The sequence below is a fragment of the Oncorhynchus kisutch genome, linkage group LG15, assembly GCF_002021735.2.
Source record: "Oncorhynchus kisutch isolate 150728-3 linkage group LG15, Okis_V2, whole genome shotgun sequence".
Taxonomy (NCBI): Eukaryota; Metazoa; Chordata; class Actinopteri; order Salmoniformes; family Salmonidae; genus Oncorhynchus; species Oncorhynchus kisutch.
In genome coordinates, this window is record NC_034188.2 from 48657549 (window position 1) to 48678855 (window position 21307).

General features: G+C 45.5%; 2 protein-coding genes across 2 annotated transcripts; one reads left to right on the forward strand and one right to left on the reverse strand.

The window, feature by feature from the left end:
• The first annotated feature begins 31 nt into the window (after positions 1-31).
• LOC116353697 (zona pellucida-like domain-containing protein 1) lies at positions 32-4734 on the forward strand. Its single transcript, XM_031791405.1, has 11 exons — positions 32-113; positions 403-510; positions 925-1151; positions 1683-1873; positions 2099-2171; positions 2438-2535; positions 2825-2908; positions 3040-3211; positions 3466-3565; positions 3756-3782; positions 3904-4734. Exons 1-11 carry the CDS (start codon positions 32-34, stop codon positions 4062-4064), a joined length of 1323 nt encoding a protein of 440 aa, XP_031647265.1. The 3' UTR covers positions 4065-4734.
• LOC109905373 (uncharacterized) lies at positions 4732-6564 on the reverse strand. Its single transcript, XM_020502700.1, has 3 exons — positions 6351-6564; positions 6110-6209; positions 4732-5883 (listed from the first exon to the last, which is right to left on the reverse strand). The coding sequence occupies exons 1-3, from the start codon at positions 6397-6399 to the stop codon at positions 5070-5072; spliced, it is 963 nt and encodes a 320-aa protein (XP_020358289.1). The 5' UTR covers positions 6400-6564; the 3' UTR covers positions 4732-5069.
• Positions 6565-21307: the final 14743 nt, after the last annotated feature.

Below are 21307 nucleotides of genomic sequence, written 5' to 3' on the forward strand. Positions count from 1 at the left end.
GGATGTGTGTTTCACTCCCATGTGATATTAGATGTCAGGGAGGACACCTGCAGTATATGAGACACACCCCACCACCACCTGCTCACACAAACACCTGCTCAGGAACCTCACAGGTAGGATGGGATGATTTGAGACTCAGCTCTCCTTGCTTTAGTTTTGAAAGGTCAAACCAAACTGATTTGGAGTAGGGAATCATTTTTGGGTGGAAGTTGATCATTTTAGACATGTAACAGATTTTCTTTGGTGGCACATTTGACATGTTTACTTCTTATGTGGGATAACAAACCTCAAAACCACCTCTGCTTTATCAACTTCTCTGCACTCTGTCCATGGATGCCGACTGTGGTTCTTTCTGTTCTGTGAATGTCCTCTGAGTGTGTCTCTCATCCTCTCTCTCCACAGTAGTTAAGATGCTCTCCCTGTGCTATGTCTCCGCTGTGATGGCTATTTTCCTCCAGCCTGCCCTCTCCATTACCTATAACTGTTCTGCTCTGTACATGAGGGTCCCAGGTAAGTCCTGAGGGTTGAACCTCGTGGCTATTCAGGGGTGGAATTCTCAATGTGAAAATCTCAGGGGGAACATTTTGAGCTGAACGATAATTGAGACACGGTGATCCGACAGTTGTGAGCTCACTGATTGATTCCCCCCAGTAACTTGCCTGGCTGGGCTGAGGAGACAGTGGATTGCGCAGTCAAGTGGAACAGAGTCAATAGGCATTTTAACGTCATAGATTTCGCCAGTGGTAACTTGTGGAATAGACACCGGCTGGAATGCACTTTTAACCAATCAGCATTCAGGATTAGACCCACCCGTTGAATGAACAGTGGTAAGATCCCTGAGTGATTCCCCCAGCAGCAACTGTAGTCTAGTAATGATTCTGTATATGTTTTAACCTCCACTCTCTCTCCTCTGTGGCCCCTCAGACAACAACGACTTGACGGTGGACTGCGGGGCCAGTATGATCAACCTGAAGGTGAACCTGTGTACGGCTCAGTGGGCAGGCTTCGACCCCGCCGGTCTGGCTCTGAATGGAGAGCACAACAAGAGCCAGTGCCAGGGCTCGATTGACACCAGCGTGGATCCGCCTGTCATACGCTACCAGCTGCCTGTCAATCACAGCCAGGCGAACCCCTGTCGACAGTCACTGCAGGTGAGAGGGTTACTTGACGTTCACTGTGACAGAGTGCCTTGGGTAGGTGTACATTTGAGGAAATCGGCATACTACAGTTAATGCACAATGAGAGAGTGACTTAGTTACGGTGTAAATTAGGACATCATTAGGATTTGGGCTTTTTGACTGTATGTAATGTGAACTGTGTCCAAGACTATCCCTCTGGTGGTTATTTGGGAAATAGCTCATGGAAATAGGAACATTGTGTTTAGCCTATTGTGAACTGTTCAGTTGTGTAAAAATGATACTACCTTACCTTATTATAGAATCGAATGTAAAACAAACCTAATATTGATGGGCTGTGTTTTGTGCACTAGCTAACTGTCTAATAGCAACGTGTTGATCCCCTATCAATCCAATCATCCACGATCTTACACTGATCCGTCATTGTGTGGATCCTACATAACTGATCTATCATTCATTGGGTCTTACATCAACAGCTGACTAGATTACCCCTTTCCCTTTCAGTCATCAATTCCTTAAATCCGTCATTCTGTTGATTGAGCCTAGATCTTGGACGAGGCCCCGGATGCCTCTGGTCCTTTCAACTTTTTCTCCAGCATCCAGTCGGTCATCATCACAGGTTACCTCAACACCCCCAAGTCCTCTGTGGGGATCATCAGTTACGCCACGGACCTCTACTATCACTTCTCCTGCCGCTACCCGCTGGAGTACCTTCTCAACAACACACAGATTGTAGCGTGAGTCTCGGTCCTCTAACTGGTCATCGGTAAAAATGTACTTTATTGATCCCCAGAGGGTGAATTGGGTTATATAGCTAGTGAGGTAGCTACGTAGATGTAGATAGATGGGGGTGGGGGGGTTACACATTTTGGTTACAAATGAATTCTGGTATCTTCGTCAGGTCAACTGACACTTTTTCTTTCTTCTCTAACGCCAGCTCTCTCCCACTCTCTCTATCTTAGGTCGTCAGTCTCAGTGGCCACCAGTGACAACAATGGCACGTTCATCAACACCTTGAGTATGAGTGTTTTTAACGTGAGTGCAGGATTCAATTTCGTATGTATAAAAAAATAGCATCCATGAATGGTCAGGGCTGTCTGAGAAGTATATAACATCTCAAGTACACTGTACCTGCCTATAGAATGTTATTATCAATGTAGCTATATCTTAGCGACATTATGAAGTGTTCATTTACTCGTATTTCACTCTACTATTAGTCTTTTGATTTGGATATTTACAGAATACATCTCACCTGTGATCTTCCTCACAACTCCTTCTCTTCTCTACTGTTTGTTGTGTAGGGCACTGATTATGGTTACCCATTGGTGGTTCCACCGACAGGACTTGAATTGCGTTCCAAGGTTTATGTGGAGGTCAAGGCCACCAACCTCACTGGGAAGTAAGACAACATTTTGTCTCTTAACTTATCTACTGGGTCAAATGTCAAGTCCACACTCATTTCATGTATAGTATTTTGTATTGTAGTTTTCCATATCCATTATATTCATATTTATTTTGTATATTCTATATTTTCATTATTGTGAATGGTGTACACTCTTTTTCTAACAAATTGACATGTCTCTCTCTCTCTCTCTCTCTCTCTCTCTCTCTCTCTCCCCCTCCCTCCCTCCCTCCCTCCCTCCCTCCCTCCCTCCCTCCCTCCCTCCCTCCCTCCCTCCCTCCAACAGTTTTAATCTTTTACTTGACCACTGCTTTGCAACCCCATCAGCGTACAACATGTCAAACAATGAGAAGCACGACTTCTTCACGGGGTTTGACAAAAACCATCCTCTCATCAATTTCAAATATAGAGATATTTGAATGATAAATTGCAGCCCAGAATATTGATCATAATAAGTATGTGCAAAATGACAAAGAGTTTTCTTATAATCCTTATTCACAGATGCACTGTTGATTCACGCTCAACCGTCACACAGAATGGGATTTCCACGAATTCCCGATTCTCCTTTGAGGCATTTCGCTTTGTGACACACAATAACCTGGAAAAGTCCAGTATCTTCCTGCACTGCATCCTTCGACTGTGTGAGCCCAGCAAGTGTCAGAAACTGGTTGATGTAAGTGGAGTTCACATACCTACACCATTTTTAAAGTATCTTGTTCTTTACAATTAGCACCATCGATAAAACAGTGTTGACCTTGACCCATCCCAGTAACCATGTCAAGAGATCGGATCTCTTGGTATAGTGGCTAACTTGTTGGGTTGACAGTCACTGGACCAGGGTTCCAAGTTCCGGTTGGCGCTATCCCCTGAATTCGCTGCAATGCCATAAATGGTTCATATAAGCATAAGAACTTGTCTTTGTTACAGGCTTGCAATAGCAGGGGAAAGAGATCACTGGAGCCTTTTGGATCCGAGTCAGCGGAATCAGCCACTGTTTCTGTGGGACCACTCTATACTAGCAGAGATGGTGAGACCTGGACTCATCCATTAATGATTTTGTTCAACATTATGTCTGAGATTCTGATATCCAGTAATAATGATCACAGGTAGCACTTAATTCACTGGAGTTTATAGAGATAATTGCTATTAGTACCACTGCTACTCAAATTCCATTTCAATTAATAATATGTTTTCCCTCCCTGTTGTTTATCCTACAGAGGAAAGACCTGCTGCGTTGGCATATAGTGAGTTAAATGTTTTTGCTAAATTAAAGTGTCAAATAATGAATATGTCTAGGTGGGAGAATAAACGTGTCATTTAAAGCACGCCCAAAACTATGCTCTACTTTTCCTCTGTGTGATCCAGGCAGCGGAGGGGTACAGTCAAGAGGTGACAGGGTTAACATCACAGGGCTGGTGGTAGGGATCCTCTTTGGCACTGCAGCCATAGCCCTGCTTGTCCTTGGCAGCTGGTTTGTCCTCAAGAAGTTCTACTGGGCAGGCGGTCTGTCCCACTCCTTTGACTGAAAGGTGTCTTGGCCAATGACCATCTACCAACCAACCTGTCCACCTCCGAGCTGCCCAATCTGCTTTGCCTAATAGGGTGTGTTTTAGATTTCTCGTGATGTCATTAATTTTGTAGCCAAAAACTACTAGAAGACCTTGAGTGTGTCCTAAGAAAATAAGTGGACACTAGTGTCTAATTCTCCTTTTGTTCATAGATAAAGTTAATCAATATCAATTACCTGTTACGAAGGAAAATGTGTAAACGCCTGAACCATCACAATACTTCACCTTTTGTACTAATATATAAGAATTTCTGAAAGTATGTTAAACGCTTGAGCAATAGTGTAGTAGATGAGGCAACATGAATACTTCTTAGAATTTGAATCATTATTCTGGAATGTGGGAACTGATATATTAACTATGGCATTTATCTGACTATTATTAATAGCATTGCCTACGACTCTATAGATATACGCACGGAGTCTTCCACAATGCTATAATATATATAATATATGATATGGGTTTGGGGGATTTTGTTTTGATATATACTGTACTCAATACAGTTGACTTGTAACCGAAGTGGGCGGGGTTTCGCAACCCAGTTTTCGTGTCAATCATGCTCCAATTTCAGACCTGCTACTACTGCTCTGTACATTATTGGAAAAAAAATACTAAATAAAGTTTAACATGAATTCATTGTTGTTTAATGGTGTCTGTTTTTTATGAGAATACAATACAAGTACTGAATATGAACTAGTCATTTACACTGTAAACTTCACACAAGCTTTATTTACAGTTGACAAAATAAAATGCCTTACAACAATCATCCACACGAAATAAACAACAGCAAAAACATAAATATACATGGATTACTTACTGTACTGTATATACAATGGTAGAGGAGTTGATATATATATATATATTAGCACAAGGAGCAGAAACAACAATATAGTTTAAATGTACCCAAAAACGGGACACCATGTTTTTTCTCTCTCATTTTGCTATGAGGAAAGTACTGTTCTGCTTTTACTGGACAGTGTGCAGAATGTCCTGGAGGAGAGCGCTTAGTTTCGCAGAGAAGTCCTCCTCCAATAAGCCCAGAGGTGGAGAGGGCGGCTCGCTGGGGCTCTGAGCCTGTGACTCCTGCCCCAGAAGGTGCTTCTCTATTCTGGCATGGAACAACTGGTCCTGTAAGGTGGCATTCTGGCAGAACTGCTCCATGCTGGTGAACACCTCTGCCCTGAGGGGGTGTGGAGCCAGCAGGAGACGGACCAGCTTTGCTTTCAGCACCCCCACCCTGCCCTGGACCTCCAGACTCAACGCCTGCACCTCCTGCCCCAGCCGTACGTTCACCTCCTGCCAGAAGTCCCCCTGGAAGGTACCATTGAGCTCCCTGATCATGCTGGATGTCTTGGTTTTGAAGTCCTGGATGACGGAGGTCATTTTGGCACTGCTGTCATCCAAGGTCTGGCTGATCCACTGCACGGCCTCCAGGTATAGGGTGGGTCCGGCCGCTGCCTGGCTTTCCGCAGCCTCCAATCCCTGAAAGTAGAGCCTGAGGTGGCTACACAGCTCCTGGCTGTTGCTGTTCACGGCGCTCTGGAGCTGTTTGATCAGTGGGGCCAGGCGATCTCTCACGCTGGCCAGGGTGGACTCGCTGGACTGGGTGTGGGCAGGGTACACGGCGAGCCTCTCCCTCAACTTAGCGAGCTCCTGGCGAAGGCGGGCGCGCAGCCTCTCGGACTCCAGGGTAAGCTTGTGCCTGATCTCGCTCACCATGGGGTTGGGGCTGTCTTGGGTGTACAGGTTGCTGCTCTCCACATGGCTCTTCCACATCCCACTGTTAACATACAGGATCAGTTAAAGCATTGTTATAAAGGCTGTTATGATGCTGTTAAAATACTGTTATAATACCATTACAAAGCTGTTAAGAGAGCATTATAAGCCTGTTATGGAACTGTTATAAGGCTTTGGACCGTTAGAAGGCTGTTAAAAGGCTCACCTGAAAACATGCATTTGTGTTTCATGATTCAATTATTTATGTTATATATTGTATGAGGACATACTTGACATCCTTGTTGAGGTCTGTCTTCTCATGAGCCTGATTGGTCATTATGTCCTGTAGGGCCTGTGATGCTTCTCTGCTGGTACGGTGGAGTGGATATGCTACAGTAGAAGATAGACGTTGACATACATTAACTCATTTTAAATCCCATTATTCTCTTTAAGACATCTGCTCTATATTATAAACACTAATCGATAGCAGATGCAATGATGTTTTTAATGGAAAGGAAAGAAAGCACAAACCTGTGGTTGTCAAAAACGACAAGGTGAAGATCACTACTTTGAGATGCATGTTTTTTTTGTTTTTTTTACACTGAGGATAAATGGGAAAATTAATTAGGATTTTTAACAGGAATCTTCAGACTAAATAGACCAAAAAAAACAGAAGTAACGCAAGATCAATAAGTGAGAGAGTGGCCTGTCCTTACCTATGTACTAGGTTTGGCAGAATGACTCTTCATCAAGACCGTGCTTATAAAGGGATGGGTCCTTCTTATCATTGGTTGTCCTAAACTCTGCCTGTGTCAACACACAACATGTGGAGGGTCATGTTGATAACGAATAGCACCCGACACAATGCACAAAAACACTCCCTGTCACAGACTGCACAAGCTCCAACATTCCTTGCGACATCGGTTTAAAGAATTTCAAATGATGTCATCCTGTAATAAGGGAAATATCGTAAAAGCATTGTGGTCATAAAAAGGAGTCATGTGGGGCGACAGGGTCAATATCAGGAAGAGTTTGCGGGTAGAGGAGGACATAAAGTTAATTCAATTCAACTACCATGGGGACAAATTATCAACAAAAAAAACAACACCTTGAATTATATTTAAATGCACTATTAAATGTATCCCCTTAGGTACACTACATGGCCAAAAGTACACTATATATACACACAAAAGTATGTGGACACCCCTTCAAATGAGTGGATTAGGCTATTTCAGCCACACCCGTTGCTGACAGGTGTATAAAATCGAGCACACAGCCATGCAATCTCCATAGAAAAGCATTGGCAGTAGAATGGCCTTACTGAAGAGCTCAGTGACATTCAAAGTGGCCACATTTTAGGATGCCACCTTTCCAACAAGTCAGTTGGTCAAATTTCTGCCCTGCTAGAGCTGTCCTGGTCAACTCTAAGTGCTGTTATTGTGAAGTGAAAACGTCTAGGAGAACACTTCCTGTCCCAATGCATAGTGCCAGCTGTAAAGTTTGTGGAGGAGGAATAATGTTCTGGGGCTGTTTTTCATGGTTCGGGCTAGGCCCCTTAGTTCCAGTGGAGGGAATTCTTAACGTTACAGCATACAAATGACATTCTAGACGATTCTGTGCTTCTTTGTGGCAAAACTTTGAGGAAGGCCATTTCCTGTTTCAGCATGACAATGCCCCTGTGCACAAAGCGAGGTCCATACAGAATTGGTTTGTCGAGATCGGTGTGGAAGAACTTGACTGGCCAGCACAGAGCCCTGACGCCAACAAACACATTTGGGATGAATTGGAACGCGAGCCAGGCCTAATCGCCTAACATCAGTGCCCGAATCAACTCTATATTAATACCCATGATTTTGGAATGAGATGTTTGACCAGCAGGTGTTCACATACTTTTAGTGTATGTCAACTTGCAGGTCTCTGAGATCCCAGGCCACCACACAGACAAGGCTATATAGTTTACATTTTTTAAATTTTATTTCAAAAGTATCAGGGGGCTTCACACTATTCACACACACAGTCCCAAAATACTCTCTACGCTCTACCTCGCCATGCTGGAGGTCCTCGCCATGCTGGAGGTCCTCGCCATCACCGTCAGTCATCCAGCATTTGTCTGTTGGTCGTTGGTTGCCAGTCATTCCTCTTTGTCCATGGTCAACAAGTGTCTGTGGCACCAAGCCCATGGTATGTTCCATGCTGGCGACAGAGGAAGACATGCATGAGCCATTCTGAACAGGAGTTTTTGACCACACTCGCATGTTTAGGGGTCGACCATCCCTTATCTGCAGGATAGAGCGTTGTCGACTCAGGTCGCTCTGGCTGCATGTGACGTGGTGACTAATGCTGGTAGTGGTCGTGGTGGCAGCAATGGTTTCGCCAGAACAAAAAGTGAGCCGAGAGGGGGGTGATGTGGGGGGCCTATGAGGTATGCATGAAAAAAATGTCACCTTTATAATACAGCATTGCATGCATTATCATCGCTTTGTGTGCTGGCATAGAGCATAGATCATAGAGCATAGATCATAGAGCATAGATCATAGAGCATAGATCATAGAGCATAGATCATAGAGCATAGATCATAGAGCATTTCATGCAGTTCTACATCATTTTAGATGATTTGAGACTTTAGCAGAATCATTTTTAATACCTCACAAATGATCAAAATGACAGGCTACTTTGACTGACAAACCGAGATCAATAAAAGCCTAGGTGTGTGGAGATCTCGTACAACATGAGGAAATTATAGCTCTGCCAAAAGCCTCGGTTTTACTTTGTGCAAAACAATGCTGTTCGCTCAATAGGCCTATTTGGAAGTTGATAACATATTTAGTAGCCTAAAGACAGATTTGTCTTCTCTGTTCACTGAGATATTTACCACACGTTCCCAACTGCATGCCATGTGATTGGGCTACACACAATTCACAGTTAAGCTATTTAAAAAAATATACACTGCTCAAAAAAATAAAGGGAACACTTAAACAACACAATGTAACTCCAAGTCAATCTCACTTCTGTGAAATCAAACTGTCCACTTAGGAAGCAACACTGATTGATAATAAATGTGACATGATGTTGTGCAAATGGAATAAGACAAACAGGTGGAAATTATAGGCAATTAGCAAGACACCCCCAATAAAGGAGTGGTTCTGCAGGTGGTGACCACAGACCACTTCTCAGTTCCTATGCTTCCTGGCTGATGTTTTGGTCACTTTTGAATGCTGGCGGTGCTTTCACTCTAGTGGTAGCATGAGACGGAGTCTACAACCCTCACAAGTGGCTCAGGTAGTGCAGCTCATCCAGGATGGCACATCAATGCGAGCTGTGGCAAGAAGGTTTGCTGTGTCTGTCAGCGTAGTGTCCAGAGCATGGAGGCGCTACCAGGAGACAGGCCAGTACATCAGGAGACGTAGAGGAGGCCGTAGGAGGGCAACAACCCAGCAGCAAGACTGCTACCTCCGCCTTTGTGCAAGGAGGAGCAGGAGGAGCACTGCCAGAGCCCTGCAAAATGACCTCCAGCAGGCCATAAATGTGCATGTATCTGCTCAAACGGTCTGGGAGGAGATCCCTCAGGAGACCATCCGCCACCTCATCAGGAGCATGCCTAGGCGTTGTAAGGAGGTCATACAGGCACGTGGAGGCCACACACACTACTGAGCCTAATTTTGACTTGTTTTAAGGACATTAAATCAAAGTTGGATCAGTCTGTAGTTTGGTTTTCCTCTTTAATTTTGAGTGTGACTCCAAATCCAGATCTCCATGGGTTGATAAATTTGATTTCCATTGATAATTTTTGTGTGATTTTGTTGTCAGCACATTCAACTATGTAAAGAAAAAAGTATTTAATAAGAATATTTCATTCATTCAGATCTAGGATGTGTTATTTTAGTGTTCCCTTTATATTTTTGGAGCAGTGTATATACAGGCCTACTCCTGGTGTATTATTCTGAATTATGGTCATTTATCAGGGGTGACGCATGATGAATGCAACGCTGGAGAGCAAATACCACACCTTGTTCATAGGTTACAATGTTGCGCAAACCATAAACTTGGACTGAACCAACATGAATTCATTCTTAGAATATTAGGCCGTTTCACATGACGTTATTTTAGGGGGCAGGAGAATTAGAGGCCTCAAGTTGAATGAATTTGATTAGAATTGCAAACAGTAGAAATATTGTGTTCATGCCACAAGATGTACTGGATCCTGACAAATGGGATCCGGAACAAAACTGTCCAAATTCAGAGGTGCCGGATCAAATTAAGCACTGGATTTAGCATTGGTGTGTTCTCCCTCCAGAAGCAGTCCCCAAACGGTCTTCGGTGGGGTTTAATCGGCAATTGGCATCCAACATTATTGTGCATTACCACCACCTACTCTACGAGTGTGGGCCAGAGAAACCAAAGCCTACCTGACAGCCCAGTTAATCTTAAAGTATATATATTTCAGACAGTATCTAATCATGTTCTACTTAGTAAGCTCTTTAAACTAATTTCCTGTATCCCCTTCTCCCTCACACTGGATCTCAGCCTCTTTCCCTCTCATACTGCCCGCACTGTATTAGTACATGCTCCAGTATCTATATTTCCTGGCAATAATCACACTTTCCTGTTGGATGCTTTCCTATCACATTTAAAGTCTTATTTAACCCGTAATCTTGTAAAAAAATATATTCTGCTCTTCTTTCTCTTCCTGCCATCCTCACTCTGTACTTGGAATAGATACCTGCCCTTACCTGCCCTTAGTCTGTTCCACTGCTCCCATAAGTTTGACACCTGTAACATCGTAATAGAGTCGGTACATACGCTTGTACAGGATACTTATACATCATAACTTCACTTTGTCGGGCAAAGACTCAACTTCAAAACTCAAAAGAAGAGAATGACTCTTCTGTTTCCCCAACTCTTGCCACCCTGTTTGTGGCAAGAGTTGGGAAACGACGAGATCACATACAGCGGAAATCTTTCCCCTCAGCTGGTCAACTTTTATATTTACTGTTACCCCAGTTACCACTCCTTTCATTGAGAGCGAAACAATTCACTTTTCTTGCCCCCATTTATTTTACTACGATGCTCCTTCTCCCTCGAACCAACAGAAATAATTATCACTAGACCACTTCTGGTTACCCTCACCGATTCCACATTACCCAAATCTTTTTCACCCACCGTGAAACCACAAACAGATCAGCCAAAAGGCAAGTGTCCACTTTTTCCATAAACTTCATTCCTACTGTCACAGACTCATCTTTTTCCTGACCCTCGGTGCATACCTCGGTCTTCGATAACTTCACCACATCTACCACCTCCGATATGTCACCCTCATTCACTTCCATTTATCCTCCTGTCTTCAGCTCCCTCTGCTTAGACTTTACACCATTCTTTAACAAACCATCTCCCCTTTTCCCACAATTTTTACCCAACTCAAGCTCACCCTATTCTTCCCCCTCTCTCTCTCTTAGACCTCCTCTCCCTCTCTTTTTCCCTCCTCCTTTTTCCAAGTATACAGCTCCTTACGATAATACTGCACTACTCCTGACAACCATTTTGTTATTGCTTTCTCTAGGGACTCCATTTCCACTCAATCTCCAAACTGGAGCTGCAAGCTCCCTTTTCAGTAGTGTGGTAGCTCGTTATTTCAATCATGCCCAGGTGTGGCAGACCTGGGCCAACTCAGTATCCAAGGAGACCAGACAAGGGGGAAGAGTCTACAATAAATCAATCATAAAATAAAAAAAGGAGGGAGAGGCACAGCAAACCATTGAAAATAATGTAACAGAGTAAAGTACACAAATGATGATAAAGGTCATTGCAAGCTCTAAATAAATATAAAATATATACAAAAAGGGCTGGCTTCCAATTGGGGGAAAAACAAGGGAGGGCAACATGTGACAGGCCCTTAACAACACTATCAGATATAGAATACCGAAGCCAACTAGGCTAAAGCTCAATGGTTGCTTCCCGCCAGTCCCTGTCAAATCAACAACTGGGTGAGCCTGGAAAAACTCCATTCTGAAGTTCATTCAGTTCATTCTATAAACTATTATACACGATTCTTGATTTTGGCTTAAATCCCCTCAGTCTCGGGTACACGAAGAGTACACAGACATGGAAAATAGACTTCTGTCAAAGAACTCACACTATCCGCTCCTCCTATGAAAACAATCGTAGTATATATTATCAGGTTCCGGCTGAACTTGGTTTCCATCTGACAAGAGTTCTCTAATTCTGGATTACTTATTTGGAACACTCAGGATCATGGTGGGTGGAGGCAGACTAGTCTTATTGTTTGTGAATGTAGCCTTTTTGAGACATAATCAAGCTGTTAAAACTCAAACTACATCCTCACAAGTACATAAAAAATGCCGGATCTTCTTCTAAGGCCGGATCTTATTGTTCTTATTGTATCTTGTTTTTACATGTTTTTACACTTCTCACGTCTGTGCTAATATGGCTAAAATTAGCTAGCTATGTAACCAACAACTGTAATAATGTATTTGAGAGACAACAAGTGCTTACTGGGCATATGTATATATGTTTTCAATAAACATTTGCAGACTATTTTTTATTTTATTTTACCCAATTTTGTGGTATCCAATTGTTAGTAGCTAATATCTTGTCTCATCGCTACAACTCCCGTACAGGCTCGGGAGAGACGAAGGTTGAAAGTCATGCGTCCTCCGCTACACAACCCAACCAAGCCGCACTGCTTCTTAACACAGCACACATTCAACCCGGAAGCCAGCCGCACAAATGTGTCGGGAGGAAACACAGTGCACCTGGCAACCTTGGTTAGCATTTACTGCACCCGGCCCGCCACAGGAGTCGCTGGTGCGCGATGAGACAAGGATATCCCTACCGGCCAAACCCTCCCTAACCCGGACGACGCTAGGCTAATTGTGCGTCGCCCCTCAGACCTCCCGGTCATGGCCGTTTACGACAGTGCCTGGGCACGAACCCAGAGTCTCTGGTGGCACAGCTGGCGCTGCAGTACAGCGCCCTTAACCAGTGCGCCACCCGGGAGGCCCGACTAAATATAGTTTACATGTTGTCAGTATCACAGGAGTTTGGTGGCACCTTGGGGAGAATGGGCTCGTGGTAATGGGTGGAGCGGAATAGGTGGAATGGTATCAAATACATCAAACATGAGCTGTGTTCAAATACCCATACTAACATACTGTATACTACATACTTAATGAGTACATACTATTCGTTTATTTTAGTATACTGTAAACTAACGGTATCCTTTCATTTGAGCGTATTAGAGCTTTGCCTGTCTACTGGAAGTTGATGCTGTTGCTATGCAACCTCTTACTAGCTTGATAGCGTAACAAATTACAAGCTAGACATTTTACGACTTCAGGTGTATTATTCAATTCAATCTGGAGTGCCAAAGTGTGCTCAGAGTGCGCTCTGGGGGTTCGTAAATTCAGAGCATTGTCAGATTGTCTGTTTGTAAATTCAGATTGTTTCATTCTCGGACTGTTCAGAGCGCACAACGACAGTCAAGTACCCAAGCTAACTGGCTAACTTGCTAGCTACTTCCAGACACAAATGAGAGAACACCTCACTCTGATGATCTGATGTTTACTCGCCCTGGCAGAGCTGGTTAGGCTGTTTTCATGTTGTCCAGAGCATTGGTGATTGTAACTGTGCTGCTGGCAACAATTTAATTACGCTTTTTAGACGACGTTTACTGACACCGGCCATATTCAGGCAACATAATGTGTAAGTTAATTTATTGGAAAAGTCATTACAATCATTAAGTCATTAAGTCATTACATTGCTCAACATTTTCTGAACATTTGTCATAATTAGTTAAAGCAATTAATTGGTATCCGCTCTCGTTGGACTTGAGGCTGCATATTTTTTGCCATTTTCTCCAAATCTTAAAACGTTGTGAAGCCTCGACCCTTTTTTAAAAAAGAATTGCATTATGGGCCCTGAAAGTATACTATATACTCCAAATACGTCACAACTATTACGGTTAGTGCGGTTAGTATGAGTATTCGAACACAGCTATGGATTCCAGGTGTTTGATGCCATTCCATTTGCTCCGTTCCAGTTGTTATTGTGAGTCGTCCTCCCCTCAGCAGCCTCCACTGGTCAGCATTCCTTTGATTGCAAGCCAAGCCTGTCTGTTTCGCCTCAACGTTGTGCATATATTGGTTTTATTGGATAACAACCCACCGATCTATATTACTCTCACCTCGTTTGAGCTCATCTGTTGCAATATCTCTATACGAGTCATACATATTTTATATATGAATGAGTATAACCAGTCATAATGTCCATGATCTCATACTACTCGTACTAACCGATGTAGAAAATGTATCACTAGTCACTTTAAACAATGCCACTTAATATAATGTTTACATAATCCTACATTACTCATCTCATATGTATACACTGTACTCTATACCATCTATGTTGTGCACTTGAGTGAGGACCCAAAAGCGATTTAACAAAAACAGAGTCCTTTAATGTAAAAACACAGGGAAGACATAGATCCTCTTCAGATGTAGAAAATGGCAAAATAGACAACCCTCAGAGAGGGCGACAAATGAAACAGAAAGTCCTTCTGATATTTACAAAAGAGTCCCCTTCTTAGCAGCAGAGGAGAATAGCTGGGTTGCGGCGACAGACTGCTGGTCTCTCTGGGTAGGCGCGGGTCGTAGCGGACAGAGGTACCTGATCACACGTAGCATCAGAAGAACAGGCAGATTCCGACAAGGGTGAAGCAAACAAGACGATAGTTTGGTTCTGGCATGAGAAACTCAAACGAGAATCTGACAAAGAAAGAAGCAGGAACAGAGAGAGAAATAGAGACCTAATCAGAGGGAAAAAGGGAACAGGTGGGAAAAGGGTGAACGAGGTAGTTAGAGGAGATGAGGAACAGCTGGAGGAGGAGAGAAAGAGAAGGTAGCCTAATACGACCAGCAGAGGGAGACAGAGTGAAGAGAAAGAACAGGAACAAGACATAATATGACAAGACATGACAGTACCCCCCCACTCACCGAGCGCCTCCTGGCGCACTCGAGGAGGAAACCTGGCGGCAACGGAGGAAATCATCGATCAGCGAACGGTCCAGCACGTCCCGAGAGGGAACCCAACTCCTTTCCTCAGGACCGTACCCCTCCCAATCTACTAGGTACTGATGACCACGGCTCCGAGGACGCATGTCCAAAATATTACGGACCCTGTAGATAGGTGCGCCCTCGACAAGGATGGGGGGGGGGGGGGGGGGACGAGCGGGGGCGCGAAGAACGGGCTTAACACAGGAGACATGGAAGACCGGGTGGACGCGACGAAGATATCGCGGGAGAAGAAGTCGCACTGCGACAGGATTAATGATCTGAGAAATACGGAACGGACCAATGAACCGCGGGGTCAACTTGCGAGAAGCTGTCTTAAGGGGAAGGTTTTGATTGGAGAGCCATACTCTCTGACCGCGACAATATCTAGGACTCTTAGTTCTACGCTTATTAGCGGCTCTCACAGTCTGCGCCCTATAACGGCAAAGTGCAGACCTGACCCTCTTCCAGGTGCGCTCACAACGTTGGACAAAAGCCTGAGCGGAGGGGACGCAGGACTCGGCGAGCTGAGACGAGAACAGCGGAGGCTGGTACCCGAGGCTACTCTGAAAAGGAGATAGACCGGTCGCAGACGAAGGAAGCGAGTTGTGGGCGTATTCTGCCCAGGGGAGCTGTTCTGACCAAGACGCAGGGTTACGAAAAGAAAGACTGCGTAAGATGCGACCAATAGTCTGATTGGCCCGTTCTGCTTGACCGTTAGACTGAGGGTGAAAGCCGGAAGAGAGACTGACGGAAGCGCCAATCAAACGGCAAAACTCCCTCCAAAATTGAGACGTGAATTGCGGACCCCTGTCCGAAACGACGTCTGACGGAAGGCCATGAATTCTGAAAACAGTCTCGATGATGATTTGTGCCGTTTCTTTAGCAGAAGGGAGCTTAGCGAGGGGAATAAAATGAGCCGCCTTAGAGAACCTATCGACAACCGTAAGAATAACAGTCTTCCCCGCTGACGAAGGCAGTCCGGTGATAAAATCTAAGGCGATGTGAGACCACGGTCGAGAGGGAATGGGAAGCGGTCTGAGACGGCCGGCAGGAGGGGAGTTACCAGACTTAGTCTGCGCGCAGACCGAACAAGCAGCCACGAAACGACGCGCGTCACGCTCCCGAGTGGGCCACCAAAAACGCTGGTGAATGGAAGCAAGCGTACCCCGAACGCCGGGGTGGCCGGCTAACTTGGCAGAGTGAGCCCACTGAAGAACGGCCAGACGAGTAGGAACGGGAACGAAAAGAAGGTTCCTAGGACAAGCGCGCAGCGACGGAGTGTGAGTGAGTGCTTGCTTTACCTGCCTCTCAATTCCCCAGACAGTCAACCCGACAACACGCCCCTCAGGGAGAATCCCCTCGGGGTCGGTGGAGACTACTGAAGAACTGAAGAGACGAGATAAAGCATCAGGCTTGGTGTTCTTAGAGCCCGGACGATAAGAAATTACGAACTCGAAACGAGCGAAAAACAGCGCCCAACGAGCCTGACGCGCATTAAGTCGTTTGGCAGAACGGATGTACTCAAGGTTCCTATGGTCAGTCCAAACGACAAAAGGAACGGTCGCCCCCTCCAACCACTGTCGCCATTCGCCTAGGGCTAAGCGGATGGCGAGCAGTTCGCGGTTTCCCACATCATAGTTACGTTCCGACGGCGACAGGCGATGAGAAAAATACGCGCCAGGGTGGACCTTGTCGTCAGAGAGGGAGCGCTGAGAAAGAATGGATCCCACGCCCACCTCTGACGCGTCAACCTCGACAACGAACTGTCTAGAGACGTCAGGTGTAACAAGGATAGGTGCGGATGTAAAGTGATTCTTGAGAAGATCAAAAGCTCCCTGGGCGGAATCGGACCACTTAAAGCACGTCTTGACAGAAGTAAGGGCTGTGAGGGGAGCTGCCACCTGACCGAAATTACGGATGAAACGACGATAGAAATTCGCGAAGCCGAGAAAGCGCTGCAGCTCGACGCGTGACTTAGGAACGGGCCAATCAATGACAGCTTGGACCTTAGCGGGATCCATCTTAATGCCTTCAGCGGAAATAACAGAACCGAGAAATGTGACGGAGGAGGCATGAAAGGTGCACTTCTCAGCCTTCACATAAAGACAATTCTCTAAAAGGCGCTGGAGGACACGTCGAACGTGCTGAACATGAATCTGGAGTGACGGTGAAAAAAAAATCTGGATATCGTCAAGGTAGACGAAAACAAAGATGTTCAGCATGTCTCTCAGGACGTCATTTACTAATGCCTGAAAGACAGCTGGAGCGTTAGCGAGGCCGAAAGGAAGAACCCGGTATTCAAAGTGCCCTAACGGAGTGTTAAACGCCGTTTTCCACTCGTCCCCCTCCCTGACGCGCACGAGATGGTAAGCGTTACGAAGGTCCAACTTAGTGAAAAACCTGGCTCCCTGCAGGATCTCGAAGGCTGAAGACATAAGAGGAAGCGGATAACGATTCTTAACTGTTATGTCATTCAGCCCTCGATAATCTATGCAGGGGCGCAGGGACCCGTCCTTCTTCTTAACAAAAAAACCCCCCGCTCTGGCGGGAGAGGAGGAGGGGACTATGGTACCGGCGTCGAGAGCTACAGACAAATAATCTTCGAGAGCCTTACGTTCGGGAGCCGACAGAGAGTATAGTCTACCCCGGGGGGGGGGGGGGGGGTTCCTGGAAGGAGATCAATACTACAATCATACGACCGGTGCGGAGGAAGAGAGGTGGCCCTGGACCGACTGAACACCGTGCGCAGATCGTGATATTCCTCCGGCACCCTCGTCAAATCACCAGGCTCCTCCTGTGAAGAAGAGACAGAGGAAACAGGAGGGATAGCAGACATTAAACATTTCACATGACAGGAGACGTTCCAGGAGAGGATAGAATTACTAGACCAATTAATAGAAGGATTATGACAAACTAGCCAGGGATGACCCAAAACAACAGGTGTAAAAGGTGAACGAAAAATTAAAAAAGAAATGGTTTCGCTATGATTACCAGAGACAGTGAGGGTTAAAGGTAGCGTTTCACGCTGAATCCCGGGGAGAGGACTCCCATCCAGAGCGAACAAGGCCGTGGGCTCCCTTAACTGTCTGAGAGGAATGTCATGTTCCCGAGCCCAGGTCTCTTCCATAAAGCAGCCCTCCGCCCCAGAGTCTATCAAGGCGCTGCAGGAAGCTGACGAACCGGTCCAGCGTAGATGGGCCGACAAGGTAGTGCAGGATCTTGAAGGAGAGACCAGAGTAGTAGCGCTCACCAGTAGCCCTCCTCTTACTGATGAGCTCTGGCTTTTACTGGACATGAAGTGACAAAATGACCAGCGGAACCGCAATAGAGACAGAGGCGGTTGGTGATTCTCCGTTCCCTCTCCTTAGTCGAGATGCGGATACCCCCCAGCTGCATAGGCTCAGCACCCGAGCCGGCGGAGGAAGATGGTAGTGATGCGGAGAGGGGGGCAACGGAGAACGCGAGCTCCTTTCCCCGAGCTCGGTGACGAAGATCAACCCGTCGCTCTATGCGAATAGCGAGTTCAGTCAAGGAATCCACGCTGGAGGGGACCTCCCGGGAGAGAATCTCATCCTTTACCTCAGCGCAGAGACCCTCCAGAAAACGAGCGAGCAAAGCTGGCTCGTTCCAGTCACTGGAGGCAGCAAGAGTGCGAAACTCAATAGAGTAATCTGTTATGGATCGATTACCTTGACATAGGGAAGCCAGGACCCTGGAAGCTTCCTCCCCAAAAACAGAACGATCAAAAACCCGTATCATCTCCTCCTTAAAGTCCTGATACTGGTTAGTACACTCAGCCCTCGCCTCCCAGATAGCCGTGCCCCACTCACGAGCCCGTCCAGTAAGGAGAGATATGACGTAGGCGATACGAGCTGTGCTCCTGGAGTAAGTGTTGGGCTGGAGAGAAAACACAATATCACACTGGGTGAGGAACGAGCGGCATTCAGTGGCCTCCCCAGAGTAACACGGCGGGTTATTGATTCTGGGCTCCGGAGATTCGGAAGCCCTGGAAGTGGCCGGTGGATCGAGGCGGAGATGGTGAACCTGTCTTGTGAGGTCGGAGACTTGGGCGGTCAGGGTCTCAACGGCATGTCGAGCAACAGACAATTCCTGCTCGTGTCTGCCTAGCATCGCTCCCTGGATCTCGACGTCTGAGTGGAAAGGATCCGAAATCGCTGGGTCCATTCTTGGTCAGATTCTTCTGTTGTGCACTTGAGTGAGGACCCAAAAGCGATTTAACAAAAACAGAGTCCTTTAATGTAAAAACACAGGGAAGACATAGATCCTCTTCAGATGTAGAAAATGGCAAAATAGACAACCCTCAGAGAGGGCGACAAATGAAACAGAAAGTCCTTCTGATATTTACAAAAGAGTCCCCTTCTTAGCAGCAGAGGAGAATAGCTGGGTTGCGGCGACAGACTGCTGGTCTCTCTGGGTAGGCGCGGGTCGTAGCGGACAGAGGTACCTGATCACACGTAGCATCAGAAGAACAGGCAGATTCCGACAAGGGTGAAGCAAACAAGACGATAGTTTGGTTCTGGCATGAGAAACTCAAACGAGAATCTGACAAAGAAAGAAGCAGGAACAGAGAGAGAAATAGAGACCTAATCAGAGGGAAAAAGGGAACAGGTGGGAAAAGGGTGAACGAGGTAGTTAGAGGAGATGAGGAACAGCTGGAGGAGGAGAGAAAGAGAAGGTAGCCTAATACGACCAGCAGAGGGAGACAGAGTGAAGAGAAAGAACAGGAACAAGACATAATATGACAAGACATGACAATCTACTGCATCTTGCCATCTTTATGTAATACGTGTATCACTAGCCACTTTAAACAATGCCACTTTTATATGTTCACATACCTTACATTACTCATCTCATGTGTATATACTGTACTCGATACCATCCACTGCATCTTGCCTATGCCGTCTGTACCATCACTCATTCCTATATTTTTATGTACATATTCTTCATCCCTTTACACTTGTGTGTATAAGGTAGTAGTTGTGGAATTGTTAGGTTAGATTACTCGTTGGTTATTACTGCATTGTCGGAACTAGAAGCACAAGCATTTCGCTACACTCGCACTAACATCTGCTAACCATGTGTATGTGACCAATAAGATTTGATTTGATTTGATCTGCAGCCATCACGTCAACACAGACGGTTTAACCATTGACTGCAGCCAGGTCACATCCTTCACTCATCTCATCCTGCTTGTATGTGTGTGAAAGTTCACCGCAACTGAGATATGTCCTGCAGCCCTCATCCTCCACATACAACACCCGTTCTGCCAGTCACATTTTGTTAAAGGTCCCCAAAGCACACACACATCCCTGGGTCGCTCGTCTTTTCAGTTCGCTGCAGCTAGTGACTGGAACGAGCTGCAACAAACACTCAAACTGGACAGTTTGATCTCAATCTCTTCATTCAAAGACTCAATCATGGACACTCTTACTGACAGTTGTGGCTGCTTTGCGTGATATATTGTTGTCTCTACCGTCTTGCCCTTTGTGCAGTTGTCTGTGCCAATATTTTTGTACCCTGTTTTGTGCTGCTACCATGTTGTGCGCTTCCATGTTCTGTTGCTACCATGTTGTTGTCATGTTGTGTTGCTACCATGCTGTGTTTTCATGTGTTGCTGCCAGCTATATTGTTGTCTTAGGTCTCTCTTTATTTGTATTTTTAATCCCAGCCCCCGTCCCCGTCGGAGGCCTTTTGCATTTTGGTAAGTCGTCATTGTAAGTAAGAATTTGTTCTTAACTGACTTGCCTAGTTAATAAATAAAAGGTTAAATAAATGAAATAAAATATTACACATCCCAGGCACACACTCAAGTGTATTCACACTCAAGCACACACACACACACACACACACACACACACACACACACACACACACACACACACACACACACACACACACACGTACCCATGCACATTCCTAGTGTACACACACACACACACACACACACACACACACACACACACACACACACACACACACACACACACACACACACACGCACACACACACACACACACACACACACACACACAGCTTTGCATTATACATTTTAGTTCTGTATTGTGGTTTCTAGGCGGTTGACCTATATTCAAACTGCTACTTTTTTTCATTGATATTTATTTGGTATGTGGTATTGATTTAGTACATGTGTATGCGTATGTGTACCACTTGATAAAAGCCAGGACAGGCCCGTTATCATGAGGAAGCAAAGGGTGAAGATGTTACCTTGGATTTTGAACACAAGCTGGCAGCCTTTCAGTACACAGGACAAAGTTTGACTGGATAAGCAGCAAAACAAGGTATTCATTTCTCACGACCACTCTTTGACCTGGCCACACAGCAAACAGAAGCCCCCTGAAAAACAATTTGCTAATTCTAAACATCCAATTCAAATCAATA

Coding starts and splice junctions, on each gene's coding strand:
- LOC116353697 (XM_031791405.1), top strand. CDS start 32: ATGTCAGGGAGGACACCTGCAGTATATGAGACACACCCCACCACCACC. Junction 1,152..1,682: donor CCTGTCGACAGTCACTGCAG/GTGAGAGGGTTA, acceptor GATTGAGCCTAG/ATCTTGGACGAGGCCCCGGA. Junction 3,212..3,465: donor AGTGTCAGAAACTGGTTGAT/GTAAGTGGAGTT, acceptor TCTTTGTTACAG/GCTTGCAATAGCAGGGGAAA.
- LOC109905373 (XM_020502700.1), bottom strand. CDS start 6,399: ATGCATCTCAAAGTAGTGATCTTCACCTTGTCGTTTTTGACAACCACA. Junction 6,210..6,350: donor GTCGTTTTTGACAACCACAG/GTTTGTGCTTTC, acceptor CTTCTACTGTAG/CATATCCACTCCACCGTACC. Junction 5,884..6,109: donor GACCTCAACAAGGATGTCAA/GTATGTCCTCAT, acceptor GTATGTTAACAG/TGGGATGTGGAAGAGCCATG.